General features: G+C 39.8%; 1 protein-coding gene across 1 annotated transcript in view; it reads right to left on the reverse strand.

The window, feature by feature from the left end:
* Positions 1-23,042, reverse strand: part of rnf123 (ring finger protein 123) — a 74,995-nt gene that overhangs the window by 11,633 nt on the left and 40,320 nt on the right. Inside the window, exons 37-38 of the mRNA XM_072452082.1 lie at positions 16,948-17,156; positions 6,272-6,366 (exon numbers count right to left, since the gene is read on the reverse strand). Coding sequence (XP_072308183.1) covers positions 6,272-6,366; positions 16,948-17,156 — 304 coding nt within the window. The remainder of the gene's footprint in view (positions 1-6,271; positions 6,367-16,947; positions 17,157-23,042) is intronic.

Below are 23,042 nucleotides of genomic sequence, written 5' to 3' on the forward strand. Positions count from 1 at the left end.
CTCTTAGACTTTATTCTTTAGACTTTATTCTTTAAACCCCCTCCTCCATCATCTAGCAACAGAGACCCGCCGCTAATACTGATGCTAACGCTAATGCTAAGACCACGGCACGAGAGGAAATGTTCCATCAAAATAAAAGAGAAAAAGGAAGTGAAGGCATTAATTGCGCCCCTGCTGGCCAATTGTGAAAATACACAATATCTGCAATGCACTTTTTCAGTTTCAAACAAATCAGACAATGTTGAGTTTTTCACACAAAGGCTAGGGGGGCGCTATAGAGTGAAATATGAGCTCCATAGATAAATTCCATTAGGCGTGACTTGTCCTTGAAAAAACAGGAAATGAAGCCTTTTTTGAGGGCGTGTTACACGGAGACCGTAAAGAATATAATTATTTTTTTTGAATATTTATTAAATTTCAATGTCTTTAGATGCAAAAGGTGTTGTTTTGAGCTCGATCGGACAAAAAACCTAGGACAAGTACGATTTTGGGGGGGAAAAAGTCAAATGTGGTGGCGCCACTTTGATTCAACATGGCTGACTTCCTGTTTATCATACAGCGAAGCTGCCAGGTGTGTTTTACTCGTCAAAGGTCAAAGGTAGCTCTATCACTGTCCCAAGTCTCATTTGCCTAGGCCAAAGATTAAGCGATTCATGTTTCTTCTTTTTTGAACTAGTCGCCACTGTTGCAACGGGCGTTCTCGCAAGCTCCATTTTATTCGAGTTCAGGCCATGGAATGGCTCGAGCCAATAAAAGTGGGGACCAAGCACAGCCTTGCCTCACCCCTCTTCCCAGAGTCAGTGGGTCTGTCAAGTGGCCGTTCATTTTAATCCTTGACGTTGGACCATCGTTAGGAGCCCCAATGTTTTTTATTATTAAGTTGTTTATTGGAATGTGCAATATCTAGGTTCATGTTGCAATTGTAGTTAAAGTGGCTTAAGACCATAAGGGCCTCATTAACCTTTAAGTCATTCACTTTTTAAAATGCTTATTTCATAGAGACTTTGTCAAATCCACACTGTCCATGTGGAAAAGGAGCAAGCCGCTTGATTAAAGATAGTAGTGCTAGATGTGTGGCTGCAGGTACAGATTGTCAAGTTGTGATAGCTGACCTTTGTGTGTGGCCAGAAGCCCGTGGGAGTGTGAAACACATGTGTATGTGTAAGCAAAATAGGAGCTTCCCCGTGGGCTGCTGCCCACCATCTTAGACAAATGATCAGCATTAGTTCTGAAAGGTAAGTCTAATGGAAAAACTGGGGTGCGCTAGGGATTTTCAGCCAAACCAGACAAAGAGAAATGAAGAGATGCAACACCGGGAGGCATAAATGGATAAAACACCAATGTATGCATACCATTAAACCCAATGGTATGCAACAATTTCAATACACAGTCCTCTCCCTCTCTCCCTCATTATAGTTTTGGCGTCAATGAAAAGCGAAAAGCCCATCTAAAGTGTTATGAACCACCATTACCACCCACAATTGGAAGTAAAAGAACAACCTAAACTTAATATTTTCTATTATTTATTGCCATGGAATATTGCAAGAAATATTAACATTTAAATCTATGCTTTATTACAGCATGTGTGTTCCAACACTGTCTTACTTTCAATGAATACATGCTGCATCAATCAAGCATTTATTTTGAAAACTTACGCGTCTAATTGTCAAGGTGGAAAGTGGTACTGTTTCATCTTTTATTATTACATACTTTAACTAGGCCTTCAGTCGTTAAATGTTTCAGCATCAAAAGTACAAACCATGACACCTTAGCATAGTAAAAAACATTTTTAAAGTATTAGCATGTAGTGTATGTCTCCACTTGGATATATACGTAGAAGGAGGATTTGGGAGCATGGAGAGACTGTTAGGCGCGTGCAGAAAATAAATAGTATTACACAGTCTGGCACGCAATTCTCAGACACAGCAAGTAAGTGATGAAGATGGAGGTCAAAGTTAGTGTTTATCAGTATAAGTACCTCCTCACCACCAGCTGGCTTATGTGTGCCAAAAATGGACACTGAGCGCCAGACGCTTTGAGGGTAGGAGGTTCCACAGGAGAACAAGGGTCATGAGACCAGGCTGGGAGCTGTGGGTGTCAGTAATCAGCCAATTCCTGAAATATCTGGGTGAAAAAATAAAAATGTGTCTGGTCTCAAGTGAACCAAAGTGTGCAAATTAAAAAGTGTGGCGACTCATGAAGGACGGAGGGGTAAACGCCAATGGCAGGGTAGTTGAAAGAAGTATAGTTGTGCGCTAAAAGTAAGACTTAGATTGGGTGAAATGTAGAATGTCACAGCAAATAAAATGTAGAATGTATGTAGAATATTTATTTCAAATTTCCTAAACATGACCTATCTCCAGATATCTCCAGACCTCCCTGGGGAGGTGTTCGGGAGGCATGTCCAACCGGGAAGGGGCCCCTGGGACGACCCAGGACACGCTGGAAGGACTATGTCTCTCAGCTGACCTGGGAACACCTCGGGACCCCGATGGTTGGATGGAAGATTGTCAGCTTGGACTGTCAGCTATAAGAAAGCATGCCATTAAAAAAAAAAAAAAAAAAAGTTTGGTTTGAAACACTAACAAATTAAATTGATGTACATTCAAGAAAACATTGTTTTACAAGTATTTATATAACGTCAATAAAATCATATCATAATCTGGTTTGTGGTTTTTGCTGCTCACTCACAGGCTTTTTGTGGTTTACAATTAAAAACCTGAACTTTCATTTTCCTTAAGCATGTAGCTATGCAGATGAAGAATTGTGTGGAGGAAAGGTCAGTGCCCCGGTCAAATCCATGCTGAGCGAACAAAAGATAAGAGCGGTGAGGCCAGAGAATAAAAGAAGGCACGTAAGCCACTGAAACTGAATAAATGAATACGTATCATTCTGAATATGAGTGAGGAAAAGGATTTTCTTCAAGTCCATTGCTTAAGAGAGCATAGACAGAGGACAAAACCCAATATAATTATAGTATCAAATCCACATTCAATACTTAATGCTAATAATATCTTCAGTTAATCTAATGGTTCATTTCCACATTAAAAGCAGATAAAGTCTTGTTCAAGGATACAGCAAATATAAACACACCAACCACTGAGCCACTATCTGTACGTTCACCATTGGAGCACACATGGCCCCCTCTTCACTTTATACATTATTCATATCAACAGATTAATACAGTCCAAAAATTTAAGTTGTGTTGCAACAATGAAATTTCCCCATGTGTGGACAATAAAGGATTATCTTATCTTATCTTACAACCTCAAAGCTTGGACATTTGCTCAGAAAAAACAGTTGGTGGTTGTGGTATAATTTAATAACCAGAATAATAAACACAAGCCAATACACTTGGCTAACAAAGGGGGGTTTCAGTGATATTATTTTATACATTTATGGTCTTCAATAATTATTATAATGGTTGAGTCTAATATACATTTAGTGAAAAGGACAAAGATGAACAGTGGCTGTGTGATACACAGTGGATTAGATGGACGGTGTACAGTGCAATTGAAGAAAAGAAAGCTAAACAAGGCAGTAATGATTCTTCTTCCACTATGCTGACCTTCTGGTTCAGAACCTATTTTCCCATGTCATGTTTTGATTGGTCTGTAATGGAACCTGAAGGCCGCACTTTGGGAGATGAAAAGAAATTCAAACGCTTCTATAATGGCAAAGTGACCTCAGGTAAAGGTTGTGCCACAGAACAATACATCACAAAGTCCATATTATATCTCATTTAAATTCCATGTCGAATTGGATGTGCTAGAGGATACTTCTGTAGGGATTACAAAAGGTTTCATCAATAAAGCTCTAGCGTTACCAAAAAGGTCAACCCTCTTGGTTGTCATGAGACACCAAATCATAGTGCCCATCTCTAGAACATTGTGTATACAAGCAGTGTGCAAACAAGGCCTGGCTACCTCTCACGTTTTATCTGCCGCCACCATCACCACTGCTACCGCTCCCATCTGCCATCATGCACCACTTTAGAGACAACGATTAGAGCTTCAACGACAGGTGTGGATCATTGGGTTACAGCGCACAAACCTGTGATTCTGACCAATACAACAGGGCTGGACGAGGTGTGTAAACAGGTTTTTTTTCCTTGACTAAAGCCTGTGTAATGTAATAGCTTAGTTGTTAAGGATGAATCTTGGCAGAGACTGTGACTGTCTATGGAAACACGAGCACTAAGCAAACATGTGAACCTAACCAATCTGACAGCAGTTCAAACGGACTAATGATTTTATACAATGCTAAAGGCATTCACATCACTGTTGAAAACTAAATTACAATCGTAAAGTACATCATACCAGAAAGAGGCACATTAATCCTCACTCATCATTTGCCAACATGCACACATTTTAACAATAAAAGAGACGATTCCCTTTGTTAAAGTCTTATGTCAAAAAACAAACAAACAGCATTGCCCTGTAAATACAATAAAAAGAAAATGGATCCCATGTCAAAAAGGTTGTGCTTAGCAGTGTACTACCAAGATGCATTCAAGAGGGTTTTGAAATGACCAACAAGTGTCACGTTTATTTCACATGTTTGAACAAAACATGACACAGGTGACATGCAGCCCCTTCAAAGACACTGTTCCCTTCTCCATTAAACGATTCACCAGCCCATACATATTTAACACAGTTCTTTACCATAAAAAACAATTGAAGGTTGAAAAAGAGAAAGCTGAGCCAAAATACATTTGTGAATTATAACTCTAATTTATCCACTTAAACACACCTAAATACATTTCTTCTAACAACCGAACAATTTTAAAATGCAGCCCATAGAGTGCAGCCAAATCAGCAACAGCGGCAGTTTGACCCTACAACAGTAAAAGTCTGTCTGAATGATTCATTATTCATTTCACTAGCTGCTCTGGCTGTAGATGTTTTACTGTGTTAGTGTGATAACAACTCCATTCATCCATAATTCAAATATGACATTCCCTTTTCAGGACTAAACTGTGGAAATTATTTTGCCATTTTAAGATCAAATTCGCCTGCATGTAAAACAGTATAATTTATAGCTTGGCTGATATAGGATTGAGAGTAAAAATGTAATATATATAAAGAAAACAACCAAAACACTCATAGATAGTTCATATACATTTAGAAATGTCCCTATATTTGTAGCCACAGCTGTCCTTGGACTGGCTATAATCTTCATATATTTACATGGGACATATTTCTTAATACATAGAATCAAAGGACTAAACTACCAAAGTAGTACTAGTAAACAGCATCTTTATCTACCTCTGTATCTACCTGCGTTGCACCAATGAAATTTCCCCATGTGGGACAATAAAGGAATATCTTATCTTATCTTATATGAATCAAGGGAGACTAAATTCACAATTCTTTATTACTCCCAAAATCACCAGCTCACTCAGCTCACTGCATTCTCTTTTCTATTTTTGGTCAACTAAGAAAAGAAGACCTCATCGACCGATAATTTGACTAAACGACTAATGTGATTCAGCTATATACATTTCATAATTTACCTTATGAATAATTTCCGATCATGGAGTGAACCTTCCATTAAAGCCAATGCAATTTTCTATTCCAGGCTGGGCGAGCTTACAATAGGGCCATTAGAGGTTACTGCTAGCTAATATACTGTACAGCCGCGTCTTGACTTGTGCACTTATGCTGTCAGCCTGTACAAGACAAGAGCTTCAGTTTCACCCCTTTTCCAACATTATTATTAGTGTAAACTGTGTCAATTAAACAATTACAGTCAAAACGGTGCTCGCCAAATGGATGTTTGAAGTATAGCACAGTAAACATGACTAATGAGAGTTTAGCCTTTCCCATCCTCTTCTCTTTATGAATAATAGATGTGCTCTCTGGTCAGTTTATGTGGTGGAGTCTAAAGGAGAGAGTGAACGATCGGGTTCCCGTTGCAGACAGGAAGATAAGTAGAGGAAGTTCTACTGACCACTGTGCTCAGAAGGCTCAATTTCAAGGGCAACGAATCCAGAGTACCAGACTTAAATGTTTCAAAAGCCCACGTTTAAATGTGTACTTAAAATGAAGGACTTGTCATGTTTTTGAGTCGAGCGATACCTCAGAGACTACAGAGTGCTTGTCTGAGCTGTTCAGGAGAATATACCGGTAGCTTTTGCATTTTTATTCTATTTTTATTCTATTTTTTGACTGTAAGCGAAAACATCTAAATATACATTTAAACATGCATCTATTTTTCTCTATTTTCCACAAAAAAGTAGAAATCCACAAGTATATTTTCTGGTACTTACTGCAGTACTGGCAGCAGCTTGTTTGGATTCTTCTGTGAGGAACGCCAACATCAGCTCCACTTTATATTTTTCATCTTCACTGATGTAGTCTTTATCTGTTGAGGAAGCACAGAGACAATACATTTTTATTTGACCACAAAGTCCAAAGGATAAGAATATGATGCAGTTTCTGACAGTTCCTAACTAAGTACTAACTAATAAACTAATAAATACAGTAAAAGTAAGTGTTATGTGTTCAGATATCGAGATTCAAACAAAACAGGTCAAAGTTGAATCCCAATCTGGAACGCTAACTTGCTGTGCACTGTTGTCACCACTTTGTAAGATGACACAGGGGCTGATACAGGATTTGAGAAAGAAATAGTGTCATCTACAAATGAGGTCGAGAAACAACGACTGAGTACGGAAAGCAATTGAGAGATAAATGCATAGGAATTTTGAAGATTTTTTGGGGGATGGCAACTTTATCACATAAAACTGTTTTAGTGATGCTGTGATCTGCATGAACATTGCAAAATTGAGCATTTATACCCTGGGATAAAGCTGGAATGATCTGTATGCTCAACTGTGCAAAAATAAATATATCCCTGATCTCATGGGATACTAGTGACAAGAGCTTTTGCATGGTTTAACTACAATAACTTCTGGATCGGTATACGGACCCTTTACCCTCTTCAAGTCCACAAATTGACAATATTCAGGCGAGACTAAAAAAAAGGATGTTTTGTTTATGTTTGGGCTTCTGTAGTGTAAGTTCTGAAGCCCTGACAGTGTTCATGTGCACATCTGCAGAAACTAGAAGGCCTAAGCTTTCTAATGATGCATCACACTTGCATGTGGGCTGTAAGATCCTCTTTTAATAAGCAATGCCATTTGGGTATGTCCAACCATTGTGCACACAAATAGGTGGATGGTAACAGGTTAAAAAGAACAGGCTCATTATGATGTCTAACGTGATTCCACAAACGACAGAGCAGCAGTGAAGGGCTTGCAGGAGACATTGCCCATTTCAAGACCTGACACTGTGGTCAAGTCCACTTATCTCGTTGAATGTAAAGCAGAGTGCTGACGCCGCGGTGCAACTCATCACCTCTATCGCCAGAAAAGGACGACAAACTGTCCTCTATTTCACTTGGTTGTGTTCGCTACACATCAAGACTCAGGTGGCACAGTGGCTGACTTGTGTGTATACAGGTCTCACGTCAAGAAGGTCGTGGATTTAATTCCCATACAAGAGTTGGACCTTTCTGAATAGAGATTGTATATTCTCCCTACATTTGGATGTGTTTTCTTCATTGGTTGAACAGTGGGTCAAATGTTGGCCAAAAGTTTCCAGGCAGGAGCAGAAAAGTCTAGGAATGTATGGAAGCTATATTCACACCCACGACATACTAAGAAAAGTAATGGCCTCCTTAACTCGTTCATGCTAAATGAGTCACCAGCATCCCAGTGGAAGGATTAGCTTTGTGTACAATGGGAAAACCCCAAAGCAAAGAGCAACACAAATAGTCTAGGAACCTCTCCAGAGGGTAAAGTGGAGGGCACGTGTGTGAAGGAGATCGAGGCTGCACACTGGTCTGACAGTTTCTCTGCCAAAACTAATTAAATATGTTTGGCACAGAGGGAGGAGGCATTCACAGAGGATTTCTCTGCTCATAAAAAGGTTACATTTGCAGAAAATGAACAACAGAGAAACATAGGTGTAATAAAATAATCTATAAACCTGTATAATGCAATCTATCCTGTTCCATTTACAGCCTGCAGTGCTGGCAGGTCTTTTTATATGACAAATATAAGACAAATTGACTTTTTAAAGGGGGCTTCCTAATGACAGAAACCAGGACACACGCAAGTTACATTCCTGCTTGGTGGCAACGTTTATCATGACTATGGTCCAAATGTGATTTCACAGCTCATTGCCTTTGTCCCTATAGCCCATCATTTAAAATAATGTAAAGACAGGGGTGGGAGCTGGTATGGATAGGAATCAGAGGGTATCCCGCAAAGCTATACAATAGCAATACATGACCATATATAATACATAATGCATATCATGACAAATCTGAAATATATATTCCATTGTAAGACCCCTTAAAGTCAATCACTGTGCCCGTCTACAGCCGGAACAAGGTTGTGACAGGATGCAGGAAATAGAGACGTAATGGATATCCATGAAGAATGATCATTGTATATTTAATTCTATTTTTATTTGACTACATCCTATAAATATACAGATTGTCCCGTGACACTTCATCAAATTGGTATTTAGAAATTTTACCAATGCAAACAAGTTAACAGTCACACAAAAATATTATGACACCAAAATGTATAAATTATATAAATAATATTAATATTATAAATGTATTTAGTTAGAGACCCAGCTGTAAATGAGGTTGTGTTGGATAAATCTTAAATAAGAAGGAAGACAGAGTCACTGAAGTAGAGTCAGGAACCTTTTTTACTTGGACAGGGAGACAACTGCATACACAAATGTAAAGAGATGTCTGAAAAGTGTTACACGGACCTGAATTTATAGTTTACTCCCACCTTTTTAAGCCACACAGTTGATCAAAATAGCACACAAATGTGTCCTTTTGACGTAGGTGAGTGGTATACCCTGCAGTGTGAGCTGAACTCAGTTACAGGGTACAACCTATTTTCAGAGTACAACATATTTTCAACGTATTAAAAAAAACAAGGCAGATTTTGTTCCTTGGCTTTTTTCTTTACTTGATTTTATTGTTTTGGCAAATGTATCTTGACATTATGCTAGATTACAACTTGCTTTTGCGAACAACATTTTAAGAAATATTGTTCCACCGTAATCTCTTCAGGCTTAAAAAGTTCACAGTAAGGCAGAATTCCCAAGCCCCGAATAAAGTGTCAGCATCACACAAGAGACACTGTGTTCCCCCACGCAAATCCATCAAGTAAAGCATGCAGCTCATCCTCCCTATTGTAAACTAACTTTGGCTCTGTTTATTCATACCAATTAACTCAGACATGAGGCAATGTTCCTGTACGGGATTTTGAAGATGTTCTTTCCATCTAAGTTTGCCATATTGCTGCTCCGCTCTGGAAAGCACTGGATTTGCATTTTTGGACCTGCTTTTTATCTGTAGTATTTACAAGTATGAACATTATTCACAGAGCGATTTTGACACTCTGCTCATTACTTTCTCATCGTCGTGGGTGACAGGCCTCTGGCGTCTGAGAGGGGGGGGGGGAAAGTCTGCTAAACTCTCGTACAAGTTTTAGTCAATGGATCTTACATTAAATATCCAAACAGACTCTGCTTTATTCAGATTTTTTGCCCATCGATCATTAAACAGCGGCTAATGTTAGCGACTTTACACTTTTTTATGGTGGTTTATTCATAGTCATGGTCAACGGTGCTGTCCGCAGTTTGTTTGTGGCCGCTCTAGTGACCTACATTTTCACTTGCCCTGGGGAACAGTGTGGATGCAGCTACGGCCACATTTTTTCAAAAATCAAGGAAAAAATACAAAAAACAACAACAAATTGAATGGAGCCTGTGAAGAATATGAACGGTCCTGTTTAGGTGTTAGTTTTCAACAAAAAGGTGTGACTGACAGAAATACTGTTGGCTAATGCTACCTTGTGCCTGTAATGTCATTTGTTTAACAGCACATATCAGCTCGCCTGTTGCAGTTCCAATTAAGTCAGTTATTTATGGCCAGCTTGTCTTAAAATAAAGCTCAGATTAAAATGTGATTAACAGAAATGCAGACATGACATCACTCAAAAGCTATGAACGGAACACCCTCACACGTTCTAGGCAATTTACCACAACTCTATTTGTTTTTTTTATTAATTGGTCAAATATGTTACAAATCTAAAAGCACAATCACTATGGTCTATGGTATTCTTACTCTTAGATTTCTAAAGTGCTGGCCCACTTAGATCTGAAACTCGCTGCCGGCAAACAGCACAAAAACATACTAAAACTCCCACAGCTTCTTCTCTGTTCCAGTTCTCCATCCTGCTGCTTTCCTTGAACTTTTGCACAGCTTCAGTCATATTTATTCCTCCCTTGCTTCACTCCTTTCTCTTCCTCTCACTTGATGGCTTTTGATCTGTCTATCCATTTTCTCACTCTGATCACCACCCTTCCTCTTGTCTCTGTCCTGCCAACAAACAGATCGTCTTTCACTGTCGGAGTGGTGCAAGCTTCTCAGTCTGGAGAGATTGGCTTGTTGGACGGCTGCCATCTTGGTGTGAGCAAACCACTGCTTTATATTACACACAAGATAAGAAAATAACAATGTACAATTCCCCAAACGTACATCTAAATTACGCACATCAAAAAAAAGAATGCAGACGAGACAAATGTTCCTACAATAAAATGTGTTTTTTTACGGTCAGTAATTTACTTTAATGGATGCAAAGTAGCAATGTACAAGAGCAATGAGCAACAAAGTGTCCTATTTGTCTTGGCCTTGCACAGTAATAGGCACTCTAATTCAAAATGTGTCATGTGTAAACAATCCACCTGCGTTGTGTTGTAAGAGATGATGTGGGGTGTTTCAGTGTGTTTTTGGACAGTGGTTATTAAACTAAACATAATTTGTTATTCAAGTCAGTGTGTATAATAAATCAAGCCACATAGGAGTAAATCAGCTGGTCATCTGTACTTGCTTTAAAGTTTGAAGACATTTTACCTCTTATTCAAGAGTTTTATCTGAAAGTGTGCTTTCACAGGCAACATTGCAATGGTAAAGAAGCCACTGTAGGGGTGTTGTAGTTCTAATATACTTAACTCACAATATAATTTTGTATTTTCCATATGTATGTTGTTTCTATAAATACATTTGAATCACATAAAGTTAAAAGCACCAACACACTGATTTTTTGGGAATGATCAGTATTTAAACGCTCAAAACAAAAGCAGAACTTCAAGTGTTGTCAGCATGTATTAGACAGAACAGTATAGCATGAAAGGGGGAGGACATTCAACAAATTGTCAAGTTTGATCTGAAGACGCCGAGCCTGGCATGTGCTGCAGACCCAACCACCAGGCAGCACAACTATGAGCAAGTTTTTCTTAGAGCTTGTGAGGCGTTTACATTGTGGTTTACATTGCATATGTTCTCTCCACCGAATGTGTTACTCTAATTAAATATGCATTTTAAGCAGTTCTGATAGAGTCCAAAGTCAGTTCTAATAATTAAGACTCTTTTCATATTTTTGTTTAGCAGGCGGCAGGACATAAACAGCTGATACAACCATAGGAAACTGAACAAATGCATACTTCTGAAAGCTGAAAATTGCAGCATACAAACACAGCTGTAGAACTGTACATTCCTCAATAATCAGCATATCTTGACTTTTTAAATGAAGCAATAATGAGCTGTAATACTGGGTTTGAATCATTTTAAAATACCGTATTTTCCGGACTATAAGTCGCACCTTTTTTCATAGTTTTGCCCGGTGCGACTTATGCTTATATTTATACTTATATACTTATACTCGGGAGCGACTTATATGTGATATTGTTTGTTATTTTCACACTTGCAACCGCATTTCATACTCCAATGCAACTTACATATGTTTTTACATATGCATTTTTTGGCTGCCTCCCGGGTAAGGTCTATTCCAAGGTACTGGAGAGGAGAATCCGACCGATAGTCGAACCTCGGATTCAGGAGGAGCAGAGTGGTTTTCGTCCCGGTCGTGGAACACTGGACCAGCTCTATACACTCCATCGGGTGCTCGAGGGTTCATGGGAGTTTGCCCAACCAGTCCACATGTGCTTTGTGGATCTGGAGAAGGCTTTTGACCGTGTCCCTCGGGGTGTCCTTTGGGGGGTGCTCCGGGAGTACGGGGTCCGGGGCCCTTTGCTCAGGGCTGTCCGGTCCCTGTATGACCGGAGCAGGAGCTGTGTTCGCATTGCCGGCAGTAAGTCAGACCTGTTCCCAGTGCATGTTGGACTCCGCCAGGGCTGCCCTGTGTCACCGGTTCTGTTCATAATTTTTATGGACAGAATTTCTAGGCGCAGTCAGGGGTCGGAGGGGGTCCGGTTTGGGGACCACAGGATCTCATCTCTGCTGTTTGCAGACGATGTTGTCCTGATGGCTCCATCAAACCCGGACCTGCAACATGCACTGGGACGGTTTGCAGCCGAGTGTGAAGCGGCTGGGATGAGAATCAGCACCTCCAAATCCGAGGCCATGGTTCTCGACCGGAAAAAGGTGGCTTGCCCTCTCCAGGTGGGTGGGGTGTCCTTGCCCCAAGTGGAGGAGTTCAAGTATCTCGGGGTCTTGTTCACGAGTGAGGGAAGGATGGAGCGTGAGATCGACAGGCGGATCGGTGCAGCGGCTGCAGTGATGCAGTCGCTGCATCGGACCGTTGTGGTGAAGAGGGAGCTGAGCCGAAAGGCAAAGCTCTCTATTTACCGGTCGGTCTACGTTCCTACCCTCACCTATGGTCATGAGCTTTGGGTAGTGACCGAAAGAACAAGATCGCGGATACAAGCGGTCGAAATGAGTTTTCTCCGCCGGGTGGCTGGGCGCTCCCTTAGAGATAAGGTGAGGAGCTCGGCCACACGGGGGGAGCTCGGAGTAGAGCCGCTGCTCCTCCACGTCGAGAGGAGCCAGCTGAGGTGGCTCGGGCATCTGTTCCGGATGCCTCCTGGGCGCCTCCCTCGGGAGGTGTTTCAGGCATGTCCCACCGGGAAGAGGCCCCGGGGAAGACCCAGGACACGCTGGAGAGACTATGTCTCTCGGCTGGCCTGGGAACGCCTCGGGATCCCCCCGGAGGAGTTAGAGGAAGTGTCTGGGGAGAAGGAAGTCTGGGAGTCCCTGCTCAGACTGCTGCCCCCGCGACCTGGCCCCGGATAAAGCGGCAGAAGATGGATGGATGGATGGATGGATGGATGGCTGGTGCTTATACTCCGGTGCGACTTATAGTCCGGAAAATACGGTATCTGAGAGTTTTCTACTGTATATAATTTAGTAGCTGTAAGTTATTCTATATGTTGCGTAATTGGTCTGTGCTTCTCATGACGAGACACTAGAATGTAATGATGGTGAAATACGCAGTCACACAAGCTCAGCTCCGAAGCCTTGTTTCAGCATTTGGATTATGAACTGGCTTTAAAATGTTATTCATGCTTTACCCTTCTATTAAATATAATTTTGGTGTCGCCAACATCACAACAGCCTCAGTCAAGGTTTCTACAGAAATTGCTGTTGTGGCTGTGATGTTAAAATCTATAATCTTGTTTAGAGGTTTTTGTGTAAAGGTCGCTTTCTTTCCCATGCTATGGACGTACATTCATTAACACAAACACCCACACTCACTGGTCAGTCCAGTTGACAGTCGAGGCACATCCAGGATTGTTATGTAAAAGATTATCTGAGTTTTACTAGACAGCACATGCTTAAGATGCTACATTGTTGATGTAAAATACCTAAATCCATAGTGACAATGGATTGTATTGAAACCTGGTTATCGCACACCGAAATATGAATGTGTTTATAAAGTAAAACATATTGATACTTGGGTAGGTCTTAGGTCTCCAAATAAGGACAATCAGACAGCTGTGTTTCAAATGTTTTTGTTGTTTTTTGTTGTTTTTCACAAGCTCAAAAGGCTTGTGAATAATAGTAATCGTGACACAGTTTTCTGTCCTTGTGTTTAACTGCTTCCACCACCATAACCTCATCCAAAATATATCCAATGCTAGAAGGACTCAAATGCTATCAGTAGTTACCACGCAACAGCACAGTTTTCGCACATCAAAACACATGTAAAACATTTCTGCAAATCAATGTGTAATTCTAATGTTCACAGAAGTTGAGATGTATGAAAATCTCAGAGTCACATCATGTCGGCCCAGCGTGTCTTCATTAGCTCATGCCTGGAAATGCAATTACGACTCTGTTTCAAATGTGCACAGAATAAAACACTCTATGCAAGTCCAATACGAATGATCGAGGGAATAGAGCAACATAACCTTAAGCTCTTAGACCAAGTTTTGAGCTGGCTCACAAAACCCAGCACTTTTGGGAAACACATTTGATAAGAATGGATTATGCTGAAAGCAAAAGTGTCACTCATTGAGGAATCAGCTGGAGTATACTGGGCTTTATCTTCTGATGAATTATTCAAAGGTACAAATAGTAGCTGATAAGAAAAAAATAATATGCACACACCGTCCAATTCTTGTCAGGCATAGAGGCGAAATCTGGACAATCTCATACACACTAGAGTAGTAAAACCATCATCAGTCTGAACCCATCTCTCCTCTTAATCAGATCCGGGCACTGCATTTCTCACTGGCAGCCATCCAACACCAGGTAATTAACCTGGACATTCACATGCAGAGGAGAAAGCCTGGACTAGATATGGACTTGGTCATTAACGACAGAAGGTATTAGCCCTCCATGGCATAAAGTCCTGATTGTTAGCACGTTCTATGATTGTATATATTCACGTTGACGGTCATAATATCTATGGGGAAATGTGATTAACGATGTTAACTAAACCATTTGGTAGTTGGTAAATTGCATTGGATCCCATATTAAGCACTTTGACTTAATACAGATAATTAACATGCACAATTCTGAAATGCAAAGGCCCAGTACAGTATTACACTTTGTTAAATAAAATAAGCCATGTCGAAAATATAGGACAGTCCCTTGATGGAGGCATGAAGTGCCTGCAGTGATGGTAATCATTTCCAGGTCATGGGAAATGGGGCACAGTGACCAGGTCATTGCGCCCAGTGACAGTTCAACACTAGGGCAACAAGTCTGCAAGAATTACACATGTCAAATCAAATATCTGTATCTGCAGTTTTGTAAGTGTGTGTGTATGTGTGTCATTAGTGGTTTATGATGCAAGATTTTAGTTTTTTGTATTTTGGTCAAATAGTGACAAAAATATTGGCAAGAGATGACAAAATTAAAAAATGTTCCTGTGAATGTTGCGAAAATATCCTCAGGAGGCTGAGCGTGATCAGTTTTTATTTCTAATCCTAAATGCTAAATATGTCACACATATTTACAGGGAGCTAAATTTGCATACCATATCTTCACTGTACAATATTAATGTTATTACTACATTACATTCAAATTGAGATTCCTTTTTTTCTACAGTATTTCCTCAGTGTTGTCTTACCAACATCTATCTCTGACTGTTGCACTTGATCACCCTCTGACACTTTTTCTATTCATCGCTCTATCTCTGGAAGCCTTGACGGTTTTTTCTCTAAATATCTCAACAAAAAGATCAACGGGGGGTTGAATGTGGGCGAACGGAAGCTAAATTATTATTATCATGAACAAAGCACTAAATTGGAACTAAATTATGAAAGCCCAAAGCCAAATGTCATAACAGCGTTGCTAGGTTAGTAATTTATGTCAAAAGGGAGTTATATATATATATATATATATATATATATATATATATATATATATATATATATAAAAAAGGAGTTATATACCATGTATGAAGTATTGTGTATTTTTGCTTCCGACTACATTTTAAAGGGTTAGGGTTGTACTGTATATTCAGCATTTACAATGCATGGAGGATGCATTGTCATCCTCTGTGTAGGAGCAAGCGGTTTAGTTTTTTGCGGTTTATAAGCTGTATTTTTCATTTTGAAAGAATATTTCCCAAACCCATTTATTGTGAAAAGGTTTAGATGCAAATAATTGTGATTCTGCAGAAACATTAAATGAATGCTCAGTTGATGTCAGTCTTCCAGGACTGATGGGTTTGGAATAGCAAAACAAATATAGCCTGGTACTGATACAAATATTCTGTCCCATTCAATGCAATAGGAGCAAAATAAAAAAGCATACATCTTGATGTTTGTAGGCTGCGTAGATAAATAGTTTGGGAAATGTTGTTGGGTACTCAACATTTGAGGCTGTAACACCTTTTTCTGTGATGTGCCTTTGCAGGAAATACATAAATCAATTCAAAAAAAAGTTCTACACCAAGCGTAAGGAAGGCTTTTCACAAGTATGAAATACATTTAGGTGTAAATCCTATCATTTTAAACATTGTAACACATGCTGCTGTGAGACATCACCTATCACACCGCAGTTAAAAAATATATATTATGAATTAAACACTGGATGTGTCCATAGTCCAAAACACAGCAGATAATTAGTTCTGTATGACAAAATATGGGCCAAAGCCATTTAACTTGCTCTGTGAGACAGAGCTTCATTCTTCGATGGGCCAATGACGCGTTCCAGATCAAACAGACCTGCTGCCGAGAGTGCCATGCCGGCTTCCTATGGGCGAAGGGCAGATTGGCGTGCACTAGGCTTAAGCTTCTTTGTTCTTTACAGAGCGTATGCAAAGCAGTAGTGTCTTATGGACAGGCCAAGCACGCTGCCATGACAAATGGCACTACAGACCTTTAGAGTATTAAAGTGCTGTTTAAATCTTATTATGAATATTCCGGGCTATGATCCAAAGTAAAAAGGTTGCCAACCTGACTTTATGAGCAAGACAGACTGATAAATCATAACTGATCTACTGTTATTTCTAAAAAGATACGCTTCAGCAGCTGAAAAATGCCACTTAGTGTCCTTAATCTAATCCTAAAATTCTGCCCCTGCATAAATTCAACGCAACAAATATGAATGGTATTATAATAGCAGTGTCAAAGCCCTTTTTATGGTTTTACTTACATGAATGAAGAGAAAAGTGCTTGCGTTCTGAAGAGCCAGGTGCTGAGGCCACAGAGGTTACAGAGGAGCCCAAAGACCCCACCACTGGCAGAGCGGTGGAGGTCACTGCTGTGGCCGAGGAGGACTCCCCTCCCTCCCCTAAGAGGTGCTGGATAGAGTGGAGCTGGAAGCAGGGGTCAGAGAGCAGGACAGATGCAGCTCGTGACATCCTAAAAAGCAAGAAGAGATAAAGTTTTGAAATGCACTTTATTTGAAAGATAAGAGATTACACGGAAATGTTGATGTTTCTTTTCAATTTTTATTCTGCTCTTTTTGCAAATGATTAGTATTGGTTTTGCATACAGTATCTCCAAGACTAACATTTCCATAGTATCCCTTTTTTATTTATCTCCCAAGTGTGTTAACAGATATGTACTGACAATTTGCAAATGACCTATAATGTTTTGCTGTCGGTGTTTATTCCTGGATCTCAAAGCACAATATCCTGGGAACACCACTAAAGCAGAGACAGCTGTAATGTGCATTGGTGTTGCTCAGGAGCAAGTAAAAAGAACATTGCTCATTAGACGTACTCCTTGTGTGCTGCTCAATAACAACATTTTGCACAACAACAAGACTGTGCAGTAGCTGCATCAGATCAGTTTGGGCACAAAGTCAGTACACTATTTCTTCTTTCATTTAATTTACATGAAACATATTGATGTTTAGTCTTACACTCCCAGTATCATAATCCCTTTTTGTACTTCATTGTCTCTTGTCCCATCGCCGCCCGCCTGCGCCTGAATTGAAACACGTGAAAACCAATGGTCTTCATTACAATCCATGTAGCACTCAATCACTGGTGTTCTCGCTAATGAAAGCCCCCTCCTTAACTCTCTTTTCCCCCTTCTGTTCTTCTCTCCCCTGCGGCGCCGCTCAATCCAACCTCTACACATCAATCTTTTATGGCGGGGCTTTCCACAGGACCTGACTCCCACACATTGGCTTTTTCAAAACAACTCGAGCCTCTCCTTTGTCGTTCTCTACATGTTTACACTCTTTTCACACTTTTCTCTGCTGTCCTTCAAAGATAGTTAACAGTTAAGTTCACACAATTTCTGCACAGACTTCTGCTGTCTGTCAGTGCCTGCCTGTTCAACCTCTACATGCTGCCGTTAGGTCAGTTGATACGCAGTGTGTCCTATCACAATTATGCAGACGACACTCAGATCTATGTTTCACTGTCGGCAGGTGACTATGGACCAGTAGATTCACTCTGTCACTGCATCCAACAGATCAGTTTGTGGATGAAAAACAACTTTCTCCAGTTGAACTCAGACAAGACTGAAATAATTGTTTTTGGCCACAGAAACAAAGAGAAAGTGTTAGCGGTCACCTCCAGAGTCTCGCTCTAAAACCTGCAAATCAAGTTTGAAATCTGGGGGTAATAATGGACTCAGACTTGAACTTTAATAGCCACGTCAAATCAATAACATCAGCAGCTTTTTACCATCTAAAAAACATTACCAAAATCAAAAATATAGTGTCAAAACCAGATTTAGAGAGACTTATCCATGCGTTTGTCTCCAGTAGATTAGACTACTGTAACGGCCTGCTCACTGGCCTCTCCAAACGAGCTGTAAAACAGCTGCAGTACATCCAGAACGCTGCTGCTCGGGTCCTGACTAGAACCAGGAAGTATGATCACATTAGTCCTGTTCTCAGGTCTCTGCACTGGCTCCTGTGGCTCAGAGAATAGACTTTAAAGCAGCTCTGCTGGTGTACAAGGTCTGTTTCAATACACTCACAACTCATATATTAGTTGGACACAATTACTACTACTCAATGGACAAAAATATTTCAGTTCACAGAGACTCATGTACGGAAATTGTGTAAATACAAAACACAAACATGGAATAAAATATCTGCTGCCAGTGCCACCCACTTTTCCACAGAGCTTCACAGCATGAGACAGAGTGCAACGATGATATGCTACATGGCAAGTAAAATCACCATAGGACGTCAATATCCAGACCAATACATTTTAATTCGAAGTAGGCTTGGCACAATATATTGACTAACCGTTCAATAAATGCTAGCAGAACATACCGTATTTGGTGGCTCAATATTTATGTGGACAATCAAATTTGAGCTGTTGACAGTCAAATTATACACATCTATGACAACTGACCCAGAAGTTTCACTCTATTTATTTTCTATTTACAATATTGCACATTTAGTGCTGCCCGGTGGCAGAGTAGATAAGGCAGAGCACATGTATGCCAGGCTCCAGGTGTAGCCGGCCGCAGTGTCGTGAGTTTGATCCATGATGTGCTTTAGTTGATAACGAACCGATTTATTGTATTTACTGATATTTAATTAGTTTCTTATAGTAATACAATCTTTCTTATTTGTATAATCTCTTTTTTATTCTGCTGATTGGTCGCATGTCCCCTCTGGATTATTAAAAGTATTTCTAATTGAGTTTGGTTATGATTTGGAAACTTGGTATTTATTTTTATTTATCACTTTAGACTATTCAAGAGGTGCAATGGTCCCTACAGTTTTGATTACTGGTGTCCACTACCAGCCTGAATCTAGACTGTCCACAGAGAGGACACACTGACATTTTACTGCAAAATTGTATCCTGACCTTATCACAACAGCAAGTCTTGACACTTCACACAGAGGCGCTCTTCAGGCCATTGCCTTTGTCGAGCGGCTTGTCTCATCCCTCGATGCATTCCCCTTGTTGAACTTTAATAATGCATCCATGTGTGATTGATCTTTGCCGTTCCAAACTGATTCATACAAAAGGAAAAAAAGAATGGGAAGGGGCTGTGCTTCAAACCACTGAAAAAAGATTGGAATGAGTCAAAGCATAGGTCTGAAAAATGTCACCAGTTATGTCAATGTACACAATGGTGTTTCTAGTCAACCAAAGTTCATTGTGCTCCAACTTTAATTATTATTATATAAATTACAAGGGAATTGTCAATTATCAAACAACTTGAGGCATATGTTGAGCTGTGTGTCACTTTAAGAAAAGTCACATGACCAATCTAGTGTGTCATGTGGTGTCGCTTGTGTCAGAAGCGCCGCTGAAGTTGCAGCGTGAGGCTCAAGTCTGTTGCAGTGTCCTGACCTTTTAGACCACAAGATGGCGCAATAGAGTGCACCAACGCAGAAATCTGTAATACACACCTTGATGTCATCTAGCCATCACTAGGAACTCCAACCTACAGGTGAGCTGATGTGTGCTGTTAATCAAGTCCTTTTCAATTGCCATTCAAGGCAATGTCCTCCTTTTTTGACCCAAAAATACGTCCAGGAAAAATCTAAAGATTACCCCCAATTGGCTGGAGTTTTAACTCATTACAAGCCAAAAGCTTTGTGTGAAATGTGTGTAACACTTCTTAGTCTTGGCAACAATCTTGGCTGGTCTAGTCAGATATAACCAGTAGCACCTCTACAGCAGTAGACGTGTGCCTAAACGCCACCTTTTCTCTCGTTTTGCGTGTTCTCAAATCTGACAGCGAGGTCAGGGAGCTAGTTAGAACAGAGAATGAATCAAAACTGATTTAATCTTATTGTGAAATGACTGGAAAGACTGGAAGGTACTGTGGAAAATGTGGTCATAACGCTGGCTTCACGTCTCAAAATCTACACCACTATAGATTTGTCAAAAATGTTTCCATATTTGCAGGGGTACTGAAAAGGTACCGTCATTTTCTGACTTTAAGCCACTACTTTTTTCCAACGACGATCCAGAGCATCCCAAACATGCTCAATGGGTGACATGTCCATTGTTGTGCCATTCATTCACAACCATCATCTTATGTTGCAGCAGGATAATGCACAGCTCCATGTTGCAAGGATCTGTACACAAACTGAAAACATGGCCAGCATACTCAGCAGACGGGTCACCCATTGAGAATGTTTGAGATGCTCTAGATTGGTCTATATGACAGCATGTTTCAGTCTTTTGCTGCAAACCCAATGTGGTCCTTTTTGATGGCTAACTTGTGACTTAAATTACCAGATTTGAGCTAAGAGTTTTTCGGTAAGTCAAGTTGTTGAAAATAAAACTAACTAAGCAGTACTATGAACGCACAAGTTTTCAGACTTTCAGAGACCAAAAACATATGATTGCGTTTCCTTATACGCTACGGTAACTGGAACCTTAACAGTAAATTAATACCCTGTTGAAAATATAGCTAACAAAAATATAGCTGCTTTATGAAAACACAAAAGATAGACATCTCCCTGTCAAAGCAGCCAAAAAAGTGACAAAAGAGGCAACACTAACAGTCACAGTTATAATGGCAATCGAACAATGTGTTACCATCAGGGTGCATCCATAAATCAATCAAACAAAGCAGAGAGATGTAAATTGTTTAAACATCCACATTTCTAACAAAATCACAGTAAATTCTCATTAGCTAATCAAATGACATGGCAAATTTGAACATTAAAAATGCCAAGTATGAAGGTGGTGACGTATTGAAGTTCACTTTTTAAGTCACATTTATGGCTGCGGCTCAGAGGCTCTGATCTTAATCCTCTGTGACAGGAGATCAGCAAAGAACAGGCGCTGCTACTGAGGCTGCAAAATGTGCACACATGCAGAGTAAGCCACAAAGCATAAGTGCACCAACAAAGGTCTGCACATTAACGTCAACATGTCATCTGCAAATGATACAGGCCTCCCTTGAACGGTATAAACACGGTTGTGTAATGCCACCAGTCTTGTGGATAGACCATATTTGACACTGTCACTTTGTGTCACTAAGCTTATTTTTAATATTCGTTTACATTACACTTCATCAAAGTTCTACACCCACAATCGAGAACTTAACTTTGCAGAAAGTAATCCAAAAGGTCACACAACTAATTTAATTTCATCCAATAGGTTTCAGTACTGGATGGGAGAAACCACAGTGTCCTGAGGAAGAGAGGGATACGGTTCTATAATTAATCTTAACAACTATTATGGTAGTTCTCGAAAATCTATCTAAATTATTTCTATATCATGTGTTTTGGGTCATTAACCTTTTCTGTTGACAAGTACATCTTAAATATATTTTTTTATTCCCGGCAAATATTCTTAAACAATGCCCTTTGAGATGGACACAAAAGGCTACGTTTGCATTTCAAGAGCCTGTGTTGTTTGGTAAATGACTGAGAGCGCATTTGTTTGCCAACACTGATGACCTCACTAATAACACATTCACTAAGCAAATTGCATTAAGGTTTCATCTAGACTTTTAGAATGTGAACATTTGAGAGATGAAAGAGGAAAGCAGAGGATCATTGAACAGAAATGCTTAAAAGGGAACTTATAATGCAAAATCGACTTAAAAGCGTTTAACCATGTTATAATCGTTTACCCTTCTCATTTACACACTCAAAGTTGTATTTAGAGTGATTCGTGTATGATTGAGAATTAGTTGATTGAGTAACAAAAAAATGTGTTAAACTAAATTGAAATACAAAAACTTGTGGTTTTGCCCCACAAAAATGTAATCTCAATTATTTAATTTGTTATAATCAAATAATAATTATGATGTATTCTTTCAATAGGATTAAGTCATGTATAAATGAGATTCAAAAGGAATTTAAACATATGGAATTGAAATGTGTACATGTACATGTGTCCATCCAAATGTTTTATTAAGATCTTTAATAAATTATTTATTTGATATAACTGATGTCCTGAGCCAAAGGTTTGAGTTAAAGTGTGTCACATGCCACTGAGCTGATTTTTAAATCAAAATCAGATCTTACACCGGTCCAGAGTAGAGTAGCCGTGTGGAGCCTGTCACTGTGGTGATTTACATTTACTATACCAAACTTCTTTATAGTTACAGAAAACTCAAACTAAACCGGCTTCTAGCAACAGGCCTCTGCCGCTCATTGCTCTAATAAATCCCAGTTTTCACGGATCCCAGATACATGCTCGCTGCTTAATGTTTTGTCTGTCTTGGATGGTGACAGGATTGGGCATCGTCAAGTAGCACAAAGGTAAAAAAGTGCTAGCCTTCACCGTTCAGAGGTTCTGACTTCTTGTCAAGTTGTTTTGGATCTATATTGCAATTTAAAATGTCCAAAATACA

Source organism: Eucyclogobius newberryi, unplaced genomic scaffold (genome assembly GCF_026437365.1).
Source record: "Eucyclogobius newberryi isolate DKJ021-1_F unplaced genomic scaffold, fEucNew1.0.hap1 SCAF_19, whole genome shotgun sequence".
Classification (NCBI taxonomy): Eukaryota; Metazoa; Chordata; class Actinopteri; order Gobiiformes; family Gobiidae; genus Eucyclogobius; species Eucyclogobius newberryi.